The 17598-nt window shown below is 51.7% G+C and overlaps 2 protein-coding genes across 2 annotated transcripts; one reads left to right on the top strand and one right to left on the bottom strand.

Annotated features, from left to right (window-relative positions):
- Positions 1-6244: 6244 nt before the first annotated feature.
- TGME49_203030 (N-methyl-D-aspartate receptor-associated protein) lies at positions 6245-11345 on the top strand. Its single transcript, XM_002367544.2, has 6 exons — positions 6245-7402; positions 8255-8403; positions 8786-8900; positions 9346-9549; positions 10203-10348; positions 10742-11345. The coding sequence occupies exons 1-6, from the start codon at positions 7117-7119 to the stop codon at positions 10868-10870; spliced, it is 1029 nt and encodes a 342-aa protein (XP_002367585.1). The 5' UTR covers positions 6245-7116; the 3' UTR covers positions 10871-11345.
- A 981-nt stretch (positions 11346-12326) lies between these two features.
- TGME49_203040 (hypothetical protein) lies at positions 12327-15441 on the bottom strand (the record flags this gene model as incomplete). Its single annotated transcript, XM_018779233.1, has 3 exons — positions 12327-12466; positions 12762-12839; positions 13308-15441. 3 exons carry the CDS (start codon positions 15439-15441, stop codon positions 12327-12329), a joined length of 2352 nt encoding a protein of 783 aa, XP_018637375.1.
- Between the last annotated feature and the right edge of the window lie 2157 nt (positions 15442-17598).

Genomic DNA, 17598 nt, shown 5'->3' with positions numbered 1-17598 from the left:
ACTCTCGTCCTCCAATTCAAATAATTTGCTCTTCATTTAGCAGGAAAACTGAAAAAGTGGATTCTCAATGGCCCGTTGGACTTCTCTGCGTATGGAGCCGTCCCCTCCGGTCTATCCGCATCCGGCAGTCCCACCTTCGTTCCTCAGCTCTTGTAAAGACGGAGAAGGCTCGGCGGGTGCAGAGGGTTTTGAGGAGACCTCCCTCTTGAGAAAAAGAGGACAATGTGACGGGCTGCCTGTCTCGATTGTAAAAGAAACGAAGAGGGAGAAGGGAGCATTCACAATGGCAAAGACCTGCCGGGGCACCGGAAAAGGTGACACCACCGTGGAACAAACCCCTGTGATCTACGTAGGACGATATGGCGATGTAACGCCGTCATCTGAAGACGATGACACGCCCAAGAGCTCTGTATTCTTGCCGCCGTGCACCTCGACAAGGTCTGACGGGGCAGACCGAGAGATAGAAATCCGAGTCCGACAGAAGGCCGCGTCCAAGAGGACAGTATTTTGGTGGAACCGGACCACGGCATCAGAACAAGAATCAGAGGAAGGTCAACGTCGCGGATCTGTTGATGGGCCGCCTTCGAGCATGGTGCATCAGTGCCTTCGTTCTCTTTTCGGGTGTATGAAGGAGTCTTCTTCAGACAGTGCGTTTCAGACCCAAACAGGAACCGAAAAGCCTTTGTCATCATCTCCGGAAGAAGCGACCTCAAATAGAAGTGGACTTGAGACGAAAAGGCAGCGCTGGTGGAAGCCTTCACCGCTCTGTGAACTTGCTCTTGCGTGCATACACCGAAGTATGGCCATTTGCAGTTTCGTCAGAACCCTGTCCTTGTGGACCGACTGTAGTGGGCACTTCAGTGCCATAGTTCATGGGAGGAACACTGAGAAGGAAAAGCAAATGACATCTTCTAAACCGTGTTCCCCCCATTCAGATCCTCAGGATCGTGTAGGTGTCTCAAGGACGTCGTTCGTTTCGATTTCTTCGGATAGTGCTCCAGCTGACATTTCCTTGTTGCCAAAGACCGAAACGATAAATCATGCTGTCCATCACGAGGATGCAGCGGAGGTCGATGGCGCAAAATCTCGAGAAGAGTCGCTTCTTTCTAGAACAGGAAACGCCTGCCAACCTCCGCACCTGTCTGCGGTGTCTGTAGAGGATCCCTGGGCGTTGCTAACTGTTCACCTTTCGTCAACGTCTTCCCCTCTGTCTCCGTTGTCTTGCCCTTCCGTGGGTGGAGTGACATCGTCGTTCTCTTCTGCGCCACTGAAATCCTCTGACCATGTCAACGCTCCTCAAGTGTTCGACGATGATGCCCCGGTCTCGGAAATTCTGACGACCCGTGTTTGTTCCTTTGCAGACTCCTGTGTCCCGTGTCCCTCTGGAAACTCAATAGAGCCCCCAGGGAAGCAAAGGCATGCTGAGAATCAAGCGCGTGGCCAGCGTCACAGGTCAGGGGACGCACAAGGGCGTTCAGCACACCGGGAAGTCTTTCCGGTAAAATTCTTTCACAGCCTCTGTTCGCGCCGGATGGGCAGAGTTCGAGAACGCTCCCCGTCTGATGCATCGGAGGAGGCCCCTGCGTCATCGCAGACAATGCCTTCTCCCCATCGTGAGGAACCCAGTCCTGGTAGGGGACCACCGGGAGAATCACAAAAACGAATGGCAACTGAGAGAAGGGAGCTGGTGTACCAGGAATGTGCTAAAACGAGGGAGACTGAAGACAGGCAGGTCGTGTCACTTCGAAATCCGCATTTTGTGTCTCTGGAACCAGATCTGCTGTTCATCGCTGGAGCGCCTCAGTTAGCACCTTTAACAAGACACGAAGACTCTCCTGAGATGCCCGAAAATACCAGTTTTTCTGCCGTCAACAGGGAAACGACGATAAGTCGCGAACCTCTTCTGCTTGACATGGACCGATGTGATTCTTTTTGCGGAGAGCGAACAACCGTTGGCGGGGCAGTTCGAAGGCGCGAAGTTCGTGCGAAGGTGCTGACGACTTGGTTCCAAAGTCGCCACACGCGCATTCTTGGTTTTGCCGCTTTAGTTTCGATGCTTCTTCTTTTTGCTCAGTTTCTGAGTCTGCCTGTGTGTGTGTTTGGCAGCGTATTCCTAATGAGTGCTGGCGCGCTGATTGGTAGTTTTGTTTATCTAATACGGGTTCACGGACTCGCTGTGGCGGTGTCTCCGAGAGTGGCAAAAATGCTGGAAGAGGAACGGCTGCTTGACTTGCTGTACCTACAGCTGTCTTCTGGAAGGCATAGCTTCTACATTTCCCGTCTTCTTGCGCTTCTGTTCTCCAACCCGACTCCTGAAGAGGCTTTAGCACTCTTGGAGGGCTGGCACCCCTTCCTCGTCAAGGCTCTCACGACTCGCGGGGTCGTTCACGCTATGCCGAAGTCGTGGAAGTGCGTCTTTTATGGGACGGGGGTACGAACAAGGAGGATAGATCTTCAGAAGCGTGCCGTGAATCCTCCAATGTCTCTCACTGAAGGTGACGCTCTCGAAGCGGCCTGTGGGGAAAGCCAAACAGAGAATGGCGACTCTGGTAGAATAGCAAGAGTTATGGGCCCAGGGTGTACGGACGCGCAAGCATACTCCAACGAAAATGAAAACGAAACGCGAATCGCACAGCAGGCGATCCCCACCGGTGACAAGGGACTGAACGGAGGTTTCGAATCACTGAAGACTCCACATGGTGATGCAAGTTTAGCGCACGATCCGTGCGTGACTGACAGGGGCTGTAGTACCGCTTCACGTCCTTATTCTTGCTTTGCTTCCCCCACTCTCCATATGGAAACACACCTGCAGCTTCGGCAACAACTGCCAACCTGTGAGGCAGCGTCGGCCTTGAATATGCCTTTTCGGCAATCGGACTGGGCACACGCGCGAGACGGTACGTCTCCCTTGATGGGTGCACGAGCGGAAGAAAAAGGGACAAAGTCTCCACTTCGTCATTCGACTGCGACGATTCAAGGACCGCTCTCGAGACTGGCGTCTAGAGCGAGCAACAATGAACTCGACTCAGAGATTGAGGATGACCTTTTCTCATTACTTCATCTGAGACCAGAGGACGCGTTTCCCTGGTCGAAGGAGCTTATCCCTCCTCCTCGTCCGGCTCATCAGTTCGTCCCCTCGTTCGACGCGTATTATACGGGCAGAGATTTGAAGATATCAAAACTCGAGCGACAGGCTTGCGAAGTCGTCAGCCAACTGGGACTACGCACTGGTAAAGAGACGGAATGGGGTTGACAAACCCGTTGAAGCAAAGACACAATAGATGATTTGCAAACTGCGGTGAAGGACTTTTAGCCCCTTGTACGTAACGTGGGGACCTCGATGAAAACTAAGCTGTGAAATATAGTCGAGGAGTGATGCAGGCAGTGTACATTCCTTTCGCTGTGACAAAAAACGGAAAAGTCTGTCTGCCTGGAGGTATCAAAAACGTGTATGTAGCATCACAAGAGTGCTTGGACATTGTCTTGTAAGCATCTCTGTTTAGAAGTACTTGATCCGTTCCACATTCTGGAATGTTTCAATTGATTACCACCCGCAGACCCGTTGTGATGGTGGCGTGTTGGTTGTTTTTTTTTACCGAACAGACATGCCCACAGATCTTATAAACCTTGGGTGGTGATAGTCTGTAATCTACCTTCTAAAGTCTACAGTTGTATCCATTTCACTTACGTGAAGCCATTTTGTTTCGTGGAGTGCCGTCTTTTCCGGACAAGACCCGGCGCCGTACCGCTCCGGTAGTCACTCGGCGGTGACAACGTAGATTTTTATTCCCTGCATATGATGCTGGCTTTTCAGGACCACGGAAGAAGCTGTTCCCTCCTGTCGCTCCCGTCTTGGTCCGTCTTCTCGTGACGAGGCTTATGACGTCGCCAGGGTTGAGAACCGTTGTCGAGAGACTGAAATCGAGGCTGCTGCCTGTCAGCGTCGCGTGCGCGTTTCTCGCGGCCCTTCTGCGGCAACGCACGGTATGCTTTTCTAGATGGTGGATATTTCTTATGCATGCTACATCGACTAGCCATTTGTAAAAAGTGTTTGCTTCCCTCCCTGCTTATTCGGGGCCGGCAACAGCTTAAACTACCGTAATCCATGAGTTGCATACACGTCCAAAGAACGTACGGAGACGCCCAAGTGATCGCAATCTCCCATATCGCAGTTCCACTTGTGAACTTTCTTGGTCTGATCCTAAGTATGCGTTGAACTACATAGATTCAAGGAGCTTGACAAAAATGCCAGAAACTGTCAGTTCCGGCGTGTTTCTCGTTTACAGTAGAAAGACACCTTGACTGCGGGTATTCCCCTGGGGTGTTGTTTTCGCTGCTTCTCTGCACATGTGAGCGTATGCATTTCTCTGGTTTCTTGTGGCCCGTGTTATGTGCAGGTTAGGAAGACATACCAGCGCCTGCCGTTCGGGGTGTTTTTTTGGGTGTTGTTGTCTTTCTATCTCTTCCTTGTTAGTGCACCTGGCCCTCCTTCATGGCTTCTTCGTCTGCTTCGGCTCCGTCGTCGACCTTCTCACTCGGAGCCGGCGTTTTACAGGGCTGTTTCACTCGTACCAGATGAATACCGCCACGGGAAACAAAGTAAAATTGACGACGGAGAGGACAAAGAACGACACATGCGACGTCCCAACACTCTGGAGCTAACACATCCTGGCATTCATCCCTTCTCTTCGAATGTGTGTTGTTTGCACTGCAATGAAATTGCGCCCTTCACCACCGAAAGCAAGACTGAAGATACATGCGGTAACATACTTGCTACCGCGAAGGATCCTCACTGGGAGGTTTGTAAAGAGGTCACCTCCCAGTTCTTGGTTGAACAGTTCTGGCCGTTCACCCTGCAGCAAGCACAAGAACGATGTGATGATGGCAAAGGAGACGTTGAAAAACGATAGAATCCAGGGAACGCTACTCATCACTTTTTTGTTGACGCTAGGACAGAGTATGATGACAATAAAACGTATCAGCTGAGTGACGGAGCGCGTAGGTGGGATGTATTTTGAGGGTGGCCTTATCCAGAAGTCGAAGTACAGAAGGCCGCATTTATTGATCATACGACAATCCTTCGGTGTTTTCCAGGCTGCGTGAATTAATGAGATGGTTAGTGGTGACCATGTGGGCAGTGCCGATAAACAATGGATGGGGAAGATTTCCGGATTATGCGCCAGCGAGGGCCTTCTGTTTCTCAATGCTGACTGTGTCGCATGGTCAGTTCGAAAATGTTTTTGACAAGTGTTTCTTTTTGAGTAGTTCTCTTCAGTTCCTGCCTTCCGTCACTCGACAAAACTGCCGACGCGAACTGTTGGCAGACGAAAAGCTGTTGACAGGCACAAGGAAGGGTCGCTTTACATGTCCTGCCTGTTGACATTCAGTTCTAAAAGTGGTTGCGTTTCTCAGCCAGATACATAACACTGCTTTAGCACAAAAAGTGCTCACAGAGTTCCATCCTACTGTGCGTACCAATGACACTTACACATCTGTATAGGGACGTATGACAGGCTTCCGGTGTAAAAAAGATCGCCGATACCTTTATGCGTTACCGTGATGAGATGACACATGCCGTTGATTATGGTGACAGAGGATAATATTGCCAGCGTTCTCATGCTACATGTTCAGTATGCGGTACAACGAGGTGCTTTTTAGCCGCCCTGTTTTTCACTCCGGCGTTGCACTGACGACCTGAAAACACCAGATGGAGTGAAGCGATTCTACGGCCCCTATGAACACAACACGGTTTCGGATGATCTTATAATCGTTGTTAGATCACTGCAATTGGGCACTTTTTAACGAAAATTTTTCTTCCCCAAGGACGCGTTCTGGACTCGCTAGGGACGACAGTGTGGCCGTCCCACCGACACAAAATCTTCTCGACATCACTGTTTTCTCCTATTCTAATAACGAAGCAGATGACTCATTAAGGGATTGTACAGCTGTGTCTTTGAATGTTGTCTCTTTCTCCGGCGAGGCAGCGAATCCATCATCAAGACAAAACGTGGGCCGTGCTCCCTACTCAGCTGTGGCGAGTCTCTCATGCAACTATGTTGCCTTTTCCTGTGTGTAATTGGCGGATGGTGGTTCCTCTTTTTACTGAGTTTCAGACACAAGGTCTCTCAGCTCACATTTCCGAAGATAAATCAGTTTGTCGTATGTTTTTGAGTTTGCCATTTCCGACAGTCACCCGTATGAGTGTGACCTGCTCGGACGGCGTTGAGCCTCGCTGACCGACACGGACAGCTTTTTGCGTGCGGCTTCTGTGCGTCTCTCCCTTCCACGGGTTTTCTCTGCTAAGCAATTCTTCGTAGGATTTACGTTTTGTAGTGCTGGACACGATTCTACATCTGAAACACTGTAAAGGATCCAACAGGAAAAGGAAGTCGTCGTCATCAGTTTCTCAGGCCTGTCGATTGCATGTCTGTATCGGTGTGCTCTCCGGTGCTACGCTTTTCTTCCCGCACCACGACAATTTCTCTGCGGGCTCCGCGTGCAAGAATGAGGGTTCAGTCACTTTCCTCTTTCCGGAAGGATATTGACTGAGATGCGACGGGGGATGTTTGCGGCGGAAAACACGGCGTTTAGCTATATGGCATAGGAAGATAGGCGGCTTTTCGGCACAGCGACTGAACTTGTTTCCGTTACCGCTGTCTACTGCGAACACTTCTTCAAAGACCAGTGCACTTTTTTCGGTTTTTCCTATAGGCGTCTCATGCCTACAACGCCTACGACTATTCGTCAGCTTCAAAAGCCACCATAGAGTCTCGGAGCTCTTAATCGTTCCTCTCCAGTTTCCTCCGTTGACGTGGCGCCGCCGCCTCGCTCCTATACAGGAAGCGCGCTCGCTGTTTACTGATGTTGCGCCAACACTTGAAAGTATTCATCGTGAACTGGTGAGATCATAAAAGGACTTTCAGACGCTGCTTTCTCCGCATTTTTCTACCGGACAGGGGAAACTGCTACATGCAAACGGACACACGTGTTCCCTTAGTGTCGTCTGAAGCAATAGTGTTCAGTTTGGGTTCTGGGTACCCTCGAGGCACCTTCCCCACCACTTCGCCGCTCCCGTGTTGAACTTTCTTCTGCCTCTTCTCGTCTACCCGTTTTCCAATGGCGACGAAAGGACAACCCCAGCCTCAAGCCTCGGGGCAGGGTTATCCGGCGTATCCCCAAGGCTACTACCAGCAACCCCCACCTGGAGGCTATCAGACAGGAGGTTACGCTTACCCGCAACCGTACCAACCCGCCTATAGGTATTATGGACAACCTCCTGTCCAAGGCCAGGCTGCTACTCCTTACGGAGCTGGAGAAGGAGCGTACCCGGCGCCGCCGCCTGCGGCTTACGCTTACCAACAGCAAGAAGCTCCTGCGACTTACGGAAAGACGTCTTCACTCCGTGAGTCTTCTTCGTGCCGCACAGACCCGTGTGCTGGGCGGACACAAATGTAGTGCTGACACTGCCAAGCATTTGCCACTGGATTTGGTCTGTTTCGTGCTGAGAGGGGGGCACTCCGGGAAGAAAATGGCTCGCGCTGGTGGATAGGGGAAAGTGGAATGAAAATAGAAAGTGCCAGGAACAGGTCTTCTGGCAAAAGCTATGAGCGGCGCTTCCCGAGGCCACAAAAGCTGTATCAGTTCAACTACCGTATATGCTGAGGGGACTGAGAAGGCGATGGATTAACGTAGAACCATAGTTTGCTCATCCCTATTATCTTCCGGGTACCATCACCACGTTATCTGTTCGTAACAGTTCCGCGTAAGAATTCATTGTACGCGCTCGTCAGAGAACAGACGGACCATGGTACCATGATATGAACTCCCATGTTGTTTTTGTCCCCTTGCGATATGTGTGTCAGTACTGCGTAAAGATGTATGGATGGGTTGTTTGTACATGCTTGTATGCAAATAGAGTCTGAACTAGCATCTCCACATGCGCGTGTGTCGGGTGATACGCATGCATGAATCAGGCTACTTGCGCTCTTCTCGTTGACAACCGAAAGTCGTCGTTCTCCAGCCAGGTCTCATCGTGTTCTAACCGTTAGCCTTGTCTGTGACGTGGACACGAAAGAGGAAACGAGTTGCAGGGGACGAGCAGCACCCCGAGTGGAAATCGCAGTTGGCGTTTGTTCTCACATACAAGGCCCGCACCACAGGGTTCTGGAACACATTTTGGCACTCTAAAAACGGTGAATGTAGACTAATTGTGCACATGTTAAAAAGACCTTGGCTTTCACCTTTGTTCCTACAGAGAGCACTCTGCCTCCAGGTGCCGCTCCAGGAGCTATCGACATTGAAACGGGTTCTCAAATGTCGGACATGATTACTCCCGATGTGGATAGGGCAATTCGGCATGCCTTCGTCAGGAAGGTGTACGTTATCCTTTCTATTCAAGTTCTGGTAAGTCGGAGCTATTCTGGCTACATGAGACGTTCTCTTTGACTGGGGAGACACAAGGTGATGGAGAGCAAAAGTGTCAAGTTCGAATTCTTCTTTCTCTACTGCTGCTGGATGCTCTTAATTCTGGATTTGTATTTTCACAGCTTTGCGGTTGCTGTGCTTCACACACGCGCGCCACTCTCGCATTGCTATTCGTTACAGTCAGTGCTATCAGAGTCTAGGCGTCTAATACTTTTCCCTTACCTTTCGCGCTGTGCAGTGTGGAACGATTGAATGTTGAAGGATGAAAGACCAGCGTTTTTGGATGCTCAAGGAGCAGTTCAGCACTTGGGCGGGTTCATGACCTGTGTTGCTTTTGGATTTGTGTGCTTTTGTTCTCCAGTTCACTTTTGGAGTTGCTGCGGCCTTCACGCTCGTCGACCCGATGCGAACATGGCTACGGTTGAACTCCTGGTGCCCCGTTGCTTTTTCATTTGCCGGGCTCATCCTGATGATCTGTAAGCGAATGGAGGTCCTCATTTCTGTAAGATTTTCTACCACATCATCGTTACACGCGCTTGCGTTTATTATTTGCATCTGTTGATGTATCCGTTGTCACTGGTGAGAGTCACTATCTCATGGTGTATACGTTCCTGTGAACGAGCATCTAAACTGGTTTGAATGAACGCATTCCGTTTCGTTCTTATATATAGATGAAACCTCGATGTTTCGTTGCTGGGGGAGCCCTCAAGAATTTTCAGCTGCCTGTGTACATATGTGGAGCCTCCGCATTTCCATCCGAGTGTACGGACTCCTGTCTTCACGTACAGCCGCTTCTACGATAGGAGCGTGACTGTTTTTCACACCCAAGTAAGTGCATCGATTATCCTTCGTGTGCTTTTTTCGGTGTTTTTAAGTCCATTTTCAACCATGTTTGCGTTCTGTTGTCTGGCTTGCTTACAGTCGTGACCTGCTTCCCTGACCTCGGGCGACGGGTGCCACTAAACTTCATCTTGCTGTCCCTCATCACAGGATGCTTCTCCATGATGATTGCCTTCGGAGGCGCGGCAACAGAAAGTGACGCCTTTTTCCTTGCAGTGGGCATAACGTTTGTCGTCGTGCTTGCCCTGACAGTATTCGCGTGTCAAACTAAAATCGACTTCACAGGTTAGTCCCTCTCTGTTCTTGTTTTTTTGGATACAACTGAAAAGGCCGTGCGTGCGCGTGTTGCTTACTTTGTGTGTATTGTGTGATAACACAGATGCAGTATACGGTCTTACTTAGCTGCCATTCTCTCTGTGTTCTTACGTAATGCAGCACCAATGCCGGATCTCGGCGTTTCCCGGTGTGGGTCTTGAAAAGTGATCACCCGCTCATTACATTTACTATTAGGACACTTAGACACGTTAATAAGGGTAATTTGGGGGTCTCTTCGGCCCCTAAATTTACGTATGTGGGGAGTGAAATTGCGTCGCCTCGTTGCTATTCTCCGTCACTATGGATCTTCCATCGCGTGGTCGGCGCTACTGCGAACGACCGTCTTGTCGGTTTATCGGTAAAGTTCAAATGGCTCCTTGTTTTTGCTCGAGTGTTCTTCTCAAAGAACGCAGAACACTTCCTGGAGAAAAACGGTCCGTTCCTATGAGACATCGTTTGTCGCGTGGAAGAACATCAGCCTTTTGTCAGAAACGTGCCGTCAGGGGTTTAATCAACAGCCAACGGTCAAGAGACGAGACTGGACCAGAAGCGGCGCTGGTTCTGTAATCTGTTGAACTTCCACTTTCTTCTTTTTGCGTGTGGGGCTGTTCGTTTTCTCTCAGGCTGCGGCCCCTATATATTGGTCGCGATGATTTGCTTGATGATGTTTGGTATCTTCTGTATTTTCTGGTACAATCGCGTCGCAAACCTCATTTACGCGTCGCTTGCATCGCTCCTCTTCAGCTTCCTTCTCGTTTACGACACACAGGTAAAGTGATCGCTTTTGGGGAGCGTTGCGTTCCATGCAGCAGAAGTAGTTCGGGACGCAGCCAGGTTGGGAGTTGCTTTTGAGGCAGCAGGGTCCTGTACGGGTATGCACTAAATTAGCAACGGTGCATGCGGCGATCGGTCACACGCGGATCACATAGTCCACCGAGGAGCGATGGTTTAATGCGCACATTTATTGATTCCTGGATATCTTTTTTATCGGATGTATTGATGCCGTGGATAGAGGCTTATCAATCAAGGTGCACTGTATTGTGGCTGCATCGAAAAGCGTTTGAGGTCGACCTGCACAAGGAGACAATTGGAACAACCCCGCTTCTTTGATAACGGCAGCTTCACGTTTATCGTCGTGGGTCTGGTTTGTGTCTGTTTGCAGCAAGTCGTTGGCGGAAAGCATCGCAAGTTTCAGTACTCTATTGACGATTACATCTTCGCGGCTCTCTCGCTGTACATGGACATCATCGGGCTCTTCATGAACATTCTTAGCCTGCTGTCGAACTCGTAATCAGTTGTTTCCAGATCCGCTTGCGACGCTGTCTGTGTAAACTTTGGAAAAGGGAAGCACGGACTATGAACAATCATGGGGACGCACGTCGCTGGGTTGACGCTGTTTTTTCTCTGGCAGAAGGAATTCCTGGGAGTGCGACGGCTGAGGAAGGGGCGGTCGTCTTCCCCCTTTGACGTACCGGGACACAGCGTGGGGCAAACTATGTGTGTGTGCATGCGCGGGGTTTCATCACATACTGCCGTTCCATTATTTTCGTTGAATAAACACTGTCGGAAGTAGGTAAACTCGAAGTGAAATGCACATACGCAAGCTTTTAAGCAGGAGCAGCGCTAGGGAGATACGCAAAGAGCAGACAACCGGCACATGATGGCGGCACGACGGATTGTGGACCGCTAACAGTCTTTGAGGATCCATGCGGTGTTATGTTTCCTGGTACTTAGTACAGGGGGACGCAAAGCTGCGCGCATCCCGCACCTTTTCTGAGAACTTCAGGGCCTCTTTACCGTCGTTTGAGGCTACTTTATTGTATGTTTAGACTTAGGCACTAACAGCCGCGGGCTGAAACTATCTGCCAGAGGCAACGGAGCCAGTGAGTGTGTTAGATTCGAGTAACGCATACGCATGCATCTACATGCGCCAGCAGGGCGAGCAACACTTTCACGAATTAGTTCGCGAAGGTCGGTCTCCAAACACCGGACGACCTTTACTGGGGTATGCGTTGTTTGCCAGCATGTGCCTCCCTGGAGAGCACGGGTGGGGTGGGCTTCCTTCACAAGTGTTTTCTGAGCAGAGACCAGGATGAGTAAACCACGGTTTCGATAAGCACATTTGCGGGGCACTGACGTTTTCCACAGACGGCCACAGATCTAGACTAGCGTCCCTAGGGTGGAGCGTCCCTCGAATTTACGATCATCACAGCAAACCACTTGGCACCAAGGCGACCCCCCGAATCCGTCAGCAACGACAATTTCATAACGATCCGGCACCGGTAGGGTTCAATAGTGCTTGACTCTCTCACACGCGAGCCCGAGCTTTGTAATTGTCCGGAAAGCCGATCCAAAAGCATCAGAATCATCTGGTGGCGACACTTCGTGTCGCGTTTCTGCGAAGCCGCATTGTGTGACGAACCTTGAGGACGGAGCCAGTGCAGCGCGGAGTGCCTGATCATCTAGAAGGTATAGCGGATGCTGCCCACTGTAGCGTATTTGCAGAGAAAGCAGCGAAGGCAGCGCCTCCATTAGCCTCTCCAGGTGGCGGCCGATAACAGGACAACAGAATGCCTCACAGTCCATTTGCTCAGCATGCATTTTATCGTCTCTCCGCCAGCCTTGCCCCTGGGAACACTTGCGCTGGAGAGCTCGGACTTTACGCGATCCACTAGGCGACTCCTCGACACTAACAGGAGCGTCCTGCATGTTACTGGGTTGCCTGTCTTTGCATCCCACACGACTGCTCAGGCTCGTGGCCCCTTCAGGTGCCGCTGTGGCCGCTTCCCGTGCGTGTGTCCCTGCCACGCTCTCTCGAAGGCTCCTAGGATGATGACTGGTGGCACACGCTCGTTCACAGCTCCATAGCCGTTCGTCATCGGCCCGCCTGACACCGAAAGACGCAGCCGGTACTCGGCACCTTCTTGGACGGTTATCCATCTCGCCGACGTGCTCGTCTGCATTCGGAAGCTCAGAAGAACATGAGGCTGTGCCCACGACCTTGTCAGTTTCGGTAGATTCGGCACTATGCGGGTGAAGAGACCAACAGTAACCAGAAAGGAGTTCCTGCACTGGCGAGGCCACACATTCGTGAACGCCGCATCCCCTCGCATTCCTGAAACTCCTCCCGAACCGTTCATCTGTGAGTCGCATGGCCGCTGCGAGAACTTCCGCAGACGCACCAGAAGTCGACGCATGCAAGTCGAGATCGACGATGATTAGGCCCAAAATGTTGAGGCAGTTTCGAGACATCAAAATCCCTGCAAGGAAGGTTCTTTGCATCTCGTTCCACAGCGTTGCTGCATATCCAGAAGGGCAGTTGCATCTCAGATCCTGTATTGCTATGGGCCGTCCGGCACCATCTTGCGAAGCCGGCGACGCAGTGAAAGAATCATCACCGAAAAGTAGCGCAAGAAGACAAAAAGCCAAAAGCACCCCTCCGCCTTCACTACCACGACACACTCTGGAAAAGGGGGCGGCGCAGGAGCCACCTATTCCTCCCTCAAAAAAGGACAGCACGCGAGACGCCAACCAAGACAAAACATTATGCTCATCTCTCCTTCGACACACAGAAACTCTCGGCTGCACAAACCAGGAGGCAGATTGCACCGGGTGAGCTGTTGCCTGCCCTCCTGCTATCGCCATCGTGTCGTGAGGCTCTGCAGTTAAATGTCCAGGTTCGCGTGTAGTAGATGTGGCAGCTGCTTGATTCCTCACGGGTTGCTCACAACTCAGACAGCTCCTAAAAACGGACGATGAGCCCCAAAAGACAGTTCCACTGTACTGGTCGGGATCACCCACTCTCGCGGAACCGTTGGCAGAGAGCGGCTGATGTTCTCTCTCCTCTTGAGAGGATAGTACACCGAGGCCGTAGGACGTTTCTGGAGGGGCGTACTGGATAGAAAAGAGTTCATGCAGGTCCAACGCCGAAAACAAATCTCCGTCCTCCAAGGAACTGACCTCTCCATCCCGCTCTGGCCCTTCTAGAGGTGACAAACCACAGGGATGCATACATGTAGATGCACTGCAATTATTGCCACCCACCACGTCCTCGAATTCGTGTCCCCCCTCCACGAAGTCCTTTAGATATCTCTCTGCTTCAGCGAGAACGTCCTTGGCACCCTCTTGCAGATCCCTTCCGGAGACGGTTACAGAAAGACAGAGGCGCCCAGGCCAATTCGTTTTCGGCTTGGTAGGGACAAATCCATTGCTCGCTGAGGAGGCGATACCGTCGGTCCAGACGGCATCAGCCGCTGACGGAAGAGAGACGGAAATTTCCGCTGCTACCTCTTCGTTGAGAGCAATAAGAAAAAGTACATCCTCAGGCCCCTTAAAGTAGTAAGAAACCGGTTCGAGAGCGCGGAAGAGACGGAGGTAAGAGCCCGAAGAGGGTGAAGCAATGCCGTCTCCAGGCTTCCTGTATCCTGCGTTGAGTCGGTCTAGTTTCTGCAAGCGTTTCGGATTCAGATGGTGCCCATTGAGGCCCACAGTGACTGTGTGCGTTCGAGGAACAACGATCTTGTCAATTTCTCGATGGGTGTCCGGACAGTAGTTGTCAAGTACCAGTTCCTCCAGAAGAGGGAAGGAAATCTGTGATAGCGGTAGGTCACGCGTGGTGGCTGATGTGTAGCGAACACGAAGGCTACACACATTCGGAGCCAGATGTGAGATGACCTGACGAAGCAGAGGCACATACTGGGTTCGACCAACTAGCAGACCGTCTCCAGTTTCTCCTTCCTCCCACTCTGCTTCAAGGTGCGATCTATCACTGCTCTCTCCATAATCATCGGACTCCTCCACTCCCAATCTTGATAATGCCTCTCCCTGTTGCCCGACTGCAGATGCGCTGTCGGTTGCCGTTCGCGGGTTCTGCCGTGAAGTATCACCGACAGTCGATGCACCAAACTCTGCGGCCCCTGGTTCGTTTCCTTGGGCCGAGGTCTCTTCTCCTTCATCATTCACTAGCCACGCATGATCGATATTTCCGAGGTCGTCTCCACCTCTACTAGACTCCGTTTGACCTCTGTCGGGCACAGCTCCAGACGGACGAACGGCACCCAGTAGAGGATGCTGGTAGAGGACAAGAGCAGATGCGATTATGGTACACTGTGGGAGCGCTAATAGAACCCCCATGAACCGTGTGACATCCTCGACAGCCCATCCTATGTGCAGGGGCTCCCGAAGCACGACCTCCTTGATGCTCGGAAGAAGTGTTTGTAGCCCTCCCCATGCAGGTGCGTCCCCGGTCCCAGCGGCGCCACCTGCATCGACTTGTTCTGTGCTCGTTCTCCGTCTGTAACTTGGTGGCACATGTCCCGCGCCAAACGGCTGAGTTACGACATTGGCTGTCAGTAAATTCAAGTCCACGAGTTCTGTCAGCTGACGAAAGTCCAGGGTAACTTGTCGAAGCTTCGTGCACATCAGCACGAGAGACGGAACGAGACGGAAGGGAAAACGATCTAACGCCGGGGGCAAACGTATATCTAAGACCTTCAGATTGTGCATCATCATGACACTCCGGAGCAGGACCTCCCGGTTCACCTCCATCTGCCATGTCGCTGGTTCTCTCACTCCTTCCAGTGACCTTAGCATCATTTGCGCTTCATTGTCTTTTACCGCGTCGGACTCATACAGATCGGTGTTTTCAGATGCGGGGCAGCCGAAGAACCGTCGGACTGCGTCATGTAATCCGAGACCTTGGAACGCCGGCGATGAGGACGCACCTGTGCCTCCGGACCCCGCGCGTGCACTGTTTCCTCGCCTGTCATCTTCGTCTGTCCCAAAAAGGGGACCCGCGAGAGTTCGCGGAAGGTTTCCATGAAGTGAGAATGTTTCCAGAGAATGCGGGAGAAGAGGTTGCATAGCGTCAAGCGCTACAAGAGCCGAAGTTGCTGACCCGACGATCGAAAATTCACGCAGTGCCCGGAGATACATTGTAGCGCCCGATCGATGGGAAGGACAGGTGCGAACAGTCCGCTTAGAGCCTCCTTCCCCTCGGTATAAAGCTCGCGAACGGATCGGTCTGCTTGCGGCAGGTGTCGGCCTTGACTCTTGAATAAATTGGTCTTTGACAAAGGTGTGACCACTGCAATCAACTTGATCACGAGATGCCTGAGAAACCGACTGGCTGAAGGTGATGCGGGCTGTCCGATGCACATGCGTAGCCGCAGGCTGTCCGTGGCGCGAAGAATCTGCGTAAGAGTGACCCGTTTCTATCGGTGCACTGCGCTTCGGTTTGATAAAAAACCTAGGCTCGTAGGGGAGACTGACAAGTGAAAGGCGTTCGAGAGACTTTTCGTTGTTTTGCAGCAACAACCAAAGGTCTTTCCAACTCGTGGGACAGCACTTCGAGGACTGATTGGCGTACGGACAAAAGAACACTTTAAGATCCGTTAGTCCGACGAACTGAGATAGATACGCAGTTCTGACATCTGGTGGCGCTGACAGCCAGCTGATCCCTACGACGAGCCGCCTGTAGAAGGCGAACACACACGTCGTTGCGCCTCTACCTATCTCCATGTACCTCCCTCGGGGCTTTCGTTCTGCGTTAAAATCTGCGCCAGAGTAGTCGGTTTGCCTGCTGGAGAAACAGCGTTCTGTTTTTTTTGCCGTCGGAAGATTGGCGGAATGTCCCGGAAACGAACAGGACTCATCCGCCCCTATATGCGTCCCTGAAACCTCCTCATCAGCGTCCCCCAAGAACAACGGGGTGAATATGGCCCCGCCACAAGTAGACGAATTCGCTGCAGCATCGCCACAAGCCATGGTATCGCAGTTTCTGGGTGAATCTGACTCGACTGGTGTCTCCCACTGTCCCTGGTACAAATCGGAGTGTGGAAGCTGAGTTTCCGAAAGAGACTTCGTCCTTGATATAGGCTCAATCAATTCTGGTCGCGTAGGAGAAGCGAACGCATCATCAAGTGGCAAAACGTGATCAAGACCAATCGCTCGTCGGATATATCGACTGAGGAACTGGTACTTTAGAATTTCCTCCACCGAAAGAAAGGAGAAACAGATTCGAACGCAAACGTCAGGAAGATCGGAGAAGCTGTAGATTTTTCTGAGTTCGCAAGTAGTGCGACAATCTCTTATAGACAAATCACCAGGCGACGTGCTGCGTGGCCATTGTCCTCCCGCCTGCGAAAGATCCTGCACATATTGCCGCGTTTCTCTAAGAGCATCCCGCTCTCCTTTTAATGCGCCAGGAACTTCATCACATGAAGCGGCGGACACAGGAAGGGAAACTGTGGAGCTCTCTTCGAAACGAGCATCCACCTTGGCAACACCGGTGTGGCCGGAGTTTTCCTGCCCATCAGCATCGCTCTCACCTCGAAGAACAGGCCCGGTACCGGAGCTAGCTACGACGATTCCTGGATCACTAGAAGAAACCGGGGAGGAAAACGGCTCGAGAGAACGACACTCTATGGCTGAATCCGCAACCCCAGCACTCAAACACGTCGCCAGCTCAGAATCGTGTGTTAGACCGCTGTCACGGTCACGCAGTGAACTTGAAGCAGTCTCAAGGGTTCGTTTGGTGCCGGAAAAGCGAGTGGAATTTGCCACTGCGACACCATCGACGTAAGAGGAACAGGATTCTTGCTGCCGTGCCTGATCTCCGCACACTGGCACGGCAGTATTGTGTCTGTAAGACGAATGAGAAGATTGAGACCTCTGAGGTCCGCCATGACGATCGGAAGCAGCTGCACTGGTCGAAGTAGTAGTCGAAGTCCGTTTGAGAGACGACAACTTTTTAAACAGTTGCATGCTTGCAGCTAAGAGATGTACAGCCACACATGAACGGCGTAACGGTTTGCATCCGCCAAATTCGCGGACGAATCCTCGGCGTCTGGGACAGACAAAAGGCAATGTGCAACTGGTTTCCTGAAGCCTTTGACGTACAGTCAGGAACTGATGACTCTTATAGAAAGAAGATGAAAACCCGTCATTTGCTGTGCGAAGTGCGCCTGGCACACCCATCCACCCGCAGTTGCGAGCTTGACAGAAGCGTGGCGGCTTCGC

This window comes from Toxoplasma gondii, chromosome VIIa (genome assembly GCF_000006565.2).
Source record: "Toxoplasma gondii ME49 chromosome VIIa, whole genome shotgun sequence".
Lineage (NCBI taxonomy): Eukaryota > Apicomplexa > Conoidasida > Eucoccidiorida > Sarcocystidae > Toxoplasma > Toxoplasma gondii.
This window is presented reverse-complemented; position numbering and strand designations above follow the sequence as displayed.

Coding starts and splice junctions, on each gene's coding strand:
- TGME49_203030 (XM_002367544.2), top strand. CDS start 7,117: ATGGCGACGAAAGGACAACCCCAGCCTCAAGCCTCGGGGCAGGGTTAT. Junction 9,550..10,202: donor AACTAAAATCGACTTCACAG/GTTAGTCCCTCT, acceptor GTTTTCTCTCAG/GCTGCGGCCCCTATATATTG. Junction 10,349..10,741: donor TTCTCGTTTACGACACACAG/GTAAAGTGATCG, acceptor GTCTGTTTGCAG/CAAGTCGTTGGCGGAAAGCA.